The 6,043-nt window shown below is 52.7% G+C and overlaps 1 protein-coding gene across 1 annotated transcript; it reads right to left on the bottom strand.

The window, feature by feature from the left end:
• Positions 1-3,116: 3,116 nt before the first annotated feature.
• LOC117836268 (cytochrome P450 78A11) lies at positions 3,117-5,557 on the bottom strand. The gene is made up of 2 exons (XM_034715656.2): positions 4,263-5,557; positions 3,117-4,131 (listed from the first exon to the last, which is right to left on the bottom strand). Exons 1-2 carry the CDS (start codon positions 5,283-5,285, stop codon positions 3,508-3,510), a joined length of 1,647 nt encoding a protein of 548 aa, XP_034571547.1. The 5' UTR covers positions 5,286-5,557; the 3' UTR covers positions 3,117-3,507.
• Between the last annotated feature and the right edge of the window lie 486 nt (positions 5,558-6,043).

Raw genomic sequence — 6,043 nt, 5'->3', positions numbered from 1 at the left:
TCTATAAATGCTACAAGAATTTTTAAGATAATATATACAAATTGTTTCATATGAATATTTTTATTTGGAGCGAGCCTTACCTATTTATCAGTCGTGTTGTTATTATTTTGATGTTTTCTAAACGGCCTCTAGCTTTTGGTTCCGCCTGGGCCCAAAAATTTCAGGACTGGCTTCTAGTTCATTTTAGCCCTGATTTCCTGTAACACACCATCTTCCAAAGCCGCACCACCCAACCCTTCCAAGGGGCGGGTACGCGTACACATAGCACCCTGCTTATACTTTCATCCTCGGTTCGTGTAAAAGAATTAACCCGAACGTGCTATGGCTGAAAGACAAAGGCTTATAAGTTGGCTCCACCCTTCCTCAACTAGCAAGGTGGTACTAAACATGCGCATTTGCGCTCATGGGCCACTACTGGGCCATCCAAATTGGGCTAGATGTCATATACACCCTCCCTAAAAGAACTTGACGTCCTCGTTGGTCCAACTCACCCACACTTGGTAAATATCTAGGAACGTTCCATCTTAGCACACGACCATACGTCCAGTGCTGGCGTCATGTGCCATGCCGTGTGTCCCATCCAGAGCTCACACGCGCCATGCGTCATATGCCCGCACACTGACTCGTGCGTGCAACCGCGAGGGTCGGCTCTGGTACCACTTGTAACACCCCGTCCTCCAAAGCCGCACTGCCCAGCCATTCCGAGAGGCGGGCACGTGTACACATAGCACCCTACTTACATTTTCGTCCTCACTTCGTATAAAAAGGTTAACCCTTAGGTACTATGGCTGTAAGACGAAGGCTTATAAGTTAGCTTCACCCTTGCTCAACTAGCAAGGTGGTATTAAACATGCGCACCTGCACTCATGGGCCACTATTGGGCCACCCAAATTGGGTCGGATGTCACAATTACAAAATGGCTTAACGCTACAGTGCCTCGTTTTGCGCAAAATAGGTGAAATCGAAGTCAAGATAAGCCCTACCGAATGGGATCTTAGTTATGTGAAAAGAGACGTGGCCGAGAAAAAACGAAAAGAAAGAAGGAGGGCCCCATCAGCTAACCACCACCTTGCTTGAAGGTTAGTATCTTGCTCATCACTTGATGTATATTTAGTTAGATTGTTGCAAAATTGAGAAAATGTGATGTAGAGGCTCTTTCTTCACTCTAGGCCATTTTTGAACAATTTCTTCATGGATGCTCCAAAAGTTTGAAGTTAGCACAAAACCTCACATGAATTGAGGTCAGTATGTAGCTTATTTTGTAATTATTAGCTTGTATGCTTTGCCTAGTTAGATTGTTGCAAAATTGAGAGGAATGTGATGGAGATGCTCTTTCTTGACCCGATGCCAAATGGTGCTAGAGATGCAAAAGCACCACCAAGACATGAAAGACAACAAGGTATGCACCAACAACAAGATAATTTTGCTACTGCGCCATATTCTTTTGTTGGATCAGTTATGCCTTGGTCTTGGTCTTATCCTTGCTATTGCTCACCTGCTGATTATAGTAGTATGTACATGCAACCATATATGATTCAATATCCTATTTCATATCCAAGCTACGATGCATTACAAAGATCGGTCACTTGCAATAGCAATCTGATCAAAAATAATGTATGTGCTGCTGTTAGGCAATGTGAGGGTAGCAACAAGCAAAATTCTAAGTGTGTACAGTCAAGGTGGTGTCCCTCGGGTTTATCCCACACCTAAAAAACAAGATTACAAAGGATGCGCAAGCAAGGAGCAATGGAGTAACAAACTGAAGAGAAGCCGGCTAAGCCAACACGGATCAGGAAGGAGTGGAGGCCGAAGCAGATAAATGCAGCTCGACTTGAGCAAATCAAGTATTATGGCCGATAGGATGTTATCGCCCTTAGAAAAAATATGTATGGCCGATATTTTGTTCATCATCGTCCTTAGGCAATTTTGGTCCAAGAGAGTATTTTTTTGGCACGTATCCTTAGCGGGGGCATGTGTTTGTGATCAAAATTGGCAGAATCTGGGCAGACCGGTCTCCCTACCGGTCAGACCGGTTTGACCAAATGCCTCAAAATGCAAATTGGACTTCACCATTGTGTAGCTATCATCGAGTGGATCAAAATTCATATGTAGAACGTCCGATTTGAACTTCGGATAATAGAGTTATGACTTCGGGAAGATTTGCACCTAGGAAAACCGGTCAGACCGGTTTGCCAGGGCGGTCAGACCGGTTTGCCAGGGCGGTCAGACCGGTTTGGTCTGTATAGTCCGAGTTAGGAGTTGTATTTTGACAGATGATTTGTTAGGACTTTCGACTTCTAATGGGGCAAGACCTCCCCTTCCTATAAATATAAAGGACCACAACCGATTGAGGGTATCCAATCGATCAAAAACATTATCAATCTACTATTTTACCTTTTTCTCTTTGCTCTAGCTTTTCCAGTCCCCATCCATTGTTCTTTCTTCGTCTATACGACGTTTGAGGATGTTCTAGCTAGCCTGCCGGCCCTAGAACAATCTAAGGTACGCCTGCCCTGACAGGGTCCCTCCCGGACGAGCGTTCGTTGGTTTCTTCGCCGAGCTTGTGGGCAAAATAGGTCTGACTAGCCACTCACACCGGTCTGACCGTCCCACGCAGAGGAGCTGCAAGGTGCCTGTGTTGGCCTGATTTTAGCGCCAACATTCAGGGAACTCATTATTTTGGTGTACCACTGACAGCAGCTGTGGGTTCCTTGAGGTTACAAACTTGGGTGGCATTTTAGTTGATTTCACCTCGGTATACTGCCCCCAAAGTAAAACGAGCTTGTATTGTCATATTAGGAAAACGTTTTCCCAGTAGACAACTAGACTCGATGCAAACCTCTTAGACTCGGAAGAACCTGTAACTTCGTCTGCGGACCCAAGTGCTTGATCAATTTGAGTGAACGGTGCATTTGGTCTTAAAGAATTTCAAATTAAGAGAGTGTCGTCTACACGCATGTGGATGGGGTGGCTCATTATCTTTTCTTGAGCGCTAGCCACGTTTATCATATATTGGACCCACAACCCAATAATGTTCAAAAAGTACAGAGCCAAATATTGAATTCAGAAACAACTTGGAGGTAATTCACACACATACGAACCACTTCATCAGTATATATAACAATTAAACAGCAACATATATATAACAAGATTCTTGATCATTACATTACAATACATGATATATGTAACACGACACACTATGTGAGAAAAACTAAGCAAACCAAAACAATATAGCAGATTTGAGCACGACTTCCATGACTGATCGACGACGCTGATTAGGCCCTGACAGTGATGAGAGAGACGCAAACATATCTAGGGGTTAACTCCTAACACGCACCTTGCCAAAATTGGAGCCCCGGTGATGGTGAGACACACACACTAATTGCAAGCAAACCAAACCCTAACGAAACGAGCTTAGCGAAGACCACACAGAGACAAGAGACCACGATCAATGAACTTTTGACGTGACAAAGCAGCGGCTCTTGTTGCGCGCGCCGGCCGGCGCGATCAGGCAGCGCGGGGGACGGCCGCGGCGGCGAGCGGCGTCTTCATCTCGAGCGAGAGCTTGAGGACCTCGTCGAGGCAGACGGGCGGCGCGCCGTCCGGCAGGGCCCACTCGAAGGCGTGCACGAGGCGGGCGACCCAGAGGCCGACGGTGGCGAGGCCCAGGTTCTTGCCGGGGCAGACGCGGCGCCCGGCGCCGAACGGGGCCAGGCGGAGGTCGCCGCCGCGGACGTCCACGTCGGCGCCGCCCTCCGAGGGGAGGAACCGCTCGGGCGCGAACGCGTACGGGTCGGCCCACACAGCGGCGTCGTGGGTGATGGCCCACATGTTCACCATCGCCGTCGTGCCGGCCGGGACCACCATGCCGTTGGAGAGGGGCACGTCGGCGGTGGCGAGCCGCGCCCAGCTCAGCAGCGGGCCGGGAGGGTGGGCCCGCAGCGTCTCCTTCACGACCGCCTGCAGGTACGGCATGCGCGCCACGTCGGAGTCGGTGGGGCAGCCGCCGGCCGCCACGGTCGCGTCCACCTCGGCGCGCAGCCTCGCCTGCACCGCCGGGTGGCGCACCAGCTCCGCCATGCACCACTCCGTCAGCAGCGCCGTCGTGTCCGTGCCGCGGAAGATCATCTCCTGCAAAACAAATTAGAGATTTGAGCAACTGACATAAATCTTTTTTATTTTTCCCCCGAACAACTGACACAGACTGTTGACCCGAGAAGTCTGCGCGGTGCTGTTGAAGAAGGAAAGCGATTTGAACATACCCAGAGAACGGCGACCATGTCGTCCTCGCCGAGCTTCTCGTCGCCCTCGAGGGAGAGGAGCACGTCGACGAAGTCAGCATTGTCGTCGGGGGCGGCGGCGTTCTGGCGGCGGTGGCGGTGCTCGTCGATGACGCCGCGGACGAAGGCCTGGACGCGGGGCACGAGCGCGGCGCACCGGCGGGCGACGTTGCTGGGGTCGTACAAGTGGGCCAGCCACGGGAGGTGGTCGGACCAGTTGAACGCGCCGAGGAGCTCGAACCCCTCGCGCACCATGCTCTTGAGCTGCTCAGCCTCGGCGGCGCCGGCGCCGGAGGAGACGTCGTAGCGCCTCCCGAAGACGCTGCCCATGATGTTGTTGAGCGCGGCGGCCTGGAGATGCGGGCGGAGGACGACGGCGCCGGAGACGGACTGCTCGGCGGCGATGGCGTGGAGCATGGCGCCGGCGTCGGCCTGGCGCCCGGGCTCGTGCGCGGCGACGCGGCGCGGGGAGAAGAGGTGCGTGGACGCGATGCGGCGGAGGCGGCGCCAGTACTCGCCGCTGGGCGCGAACCCGATGGCGCGCGCGAACATGAGCTCCCGCGCCGACTGCTTCACGGGGCGGTCGGCGAAGCACGGGTGCGCGAGCACCTCTCGCGCCGTGGCCGGGCAGGACGAGACCACGGCGGGCGTGCCCCCGACGGAGAACGCCATGAGCTCCCTCGCGCGGGGCCCCGCGGCGCGGGCCATGGCGGCGAGCGCGCGGTGCGGGGGGCCGCGGGAGAGCGCGAAGATGCTGCCGAACACGGGCAGGCCGCGCGGGCCCACGAGGGGCGTGGCGCCAAGGCGGCCGCGGCCGTGCGCCCACGCCGGCCCGCCCGGCGACGCGGCCCACGCGAGCAGCGCCGCCGAGGCGGTGGCAAGGAGGAGCGCGGCGGCCAGGAGGGCAGGGTGCGCGCACAGGGTGTCCGCGCCGAGCAGCGCCGGGAGCGCGTACGCCCACCACGTGGCGTCCGTGCACGAGGAGGCGGCGGCGGCCATCGCCATGGGTGAGGTGTTCTTGTCAGCTGCTGCTGCTAGTAGCTGCTACACAATGAGATGATGTTGATGACGAGGCTGTGGAGTGGATGGGTGAGGAACTTGGGCAACGGGAGAGGCGGTATTTATAGAGGAGGAGCGGGGGCGAGTGGTCTGCCGTACTGGTTCACTGGTTTTCTTGGGCTTGATTGCTTGAATGTGAGCCTAAAGCTCCATGAGCAACTGATGGAGCTTTTGATGGACTGATTGGGAAATTACACATCCACATGTACACCATGGTGTTAACATGAATGTTCTAGTGTATGATGTTATGGCATCCGGCAATTTATTTTTTGATATTTGTATTAGTGAGTATAGGAGAAATGGAGAAATTAATTTGCTGGTCCCGTTTCTCGTAGAGTAGAGTACAGAAGTGACTTTTTTCTTTAAAAAATTGTAAAAAAAATATTGTGTGAAGATTTTATACTACCGTTCCTATTAGACTTATTATACTTCCTTTTACTTCTTTGACCAAAAAATATTTTATAAATATAAACGGTATATATAGTCGTGTTGATCTGGCCTACAACAGGCCGGCTAACACAGTAAAGGGCCATGAGCCCATGATCGAGGCCAAGACCTGAATGGATGATGTTCGTGACAGAGCCGGGGACATGATGTGAACTGAGCTTTGGCGATAGCAGCTCGACGTGCTTGCTGTCTAGTACGGATTACAATTTAGTGTCACACAACAAAGAAACATTCAGCTATTTTAGTACAGGAAAGCG

The sequence above is a fragment of the Setaria viridis genome, chromosome 9, assembly GCF_005286985.2.
Source record: "Setaria viridis chromosome 9, Setaria_viridis_v4.0, whole genome shotgun sequence".
In the NCBI taxonomy this organism is placed as follows: Eukaryota; Viridiplantae; Streptophyta; class Magnoliopsida; order Poales; family Poaceae; genus Setaria; species Setaria viridis.
The sequence above is the reverse complement of the archived record's forward strand: the minus strand, read 5'-3'. Positions and strand labels throughout refer to the sequence as shown.

Bases quoted from the DNA above. Each gene is read 5' to 3' on its own strand.
- LOC117836268 (XM_034715656.2), bottom strand. From the start codon at position 5,285: ATGGCGATGGCCGCCGCCGCCTCCTCGTGCACGGACGCCACGTGGTGG. The intron at 4,132-4,262 runs GTATGTTCAAAT...TTTGTTTTGCAG, and splicing joins ACATGGTCGCCGTTCTCTGG to GAGATGATCTTCCGCGGCAC.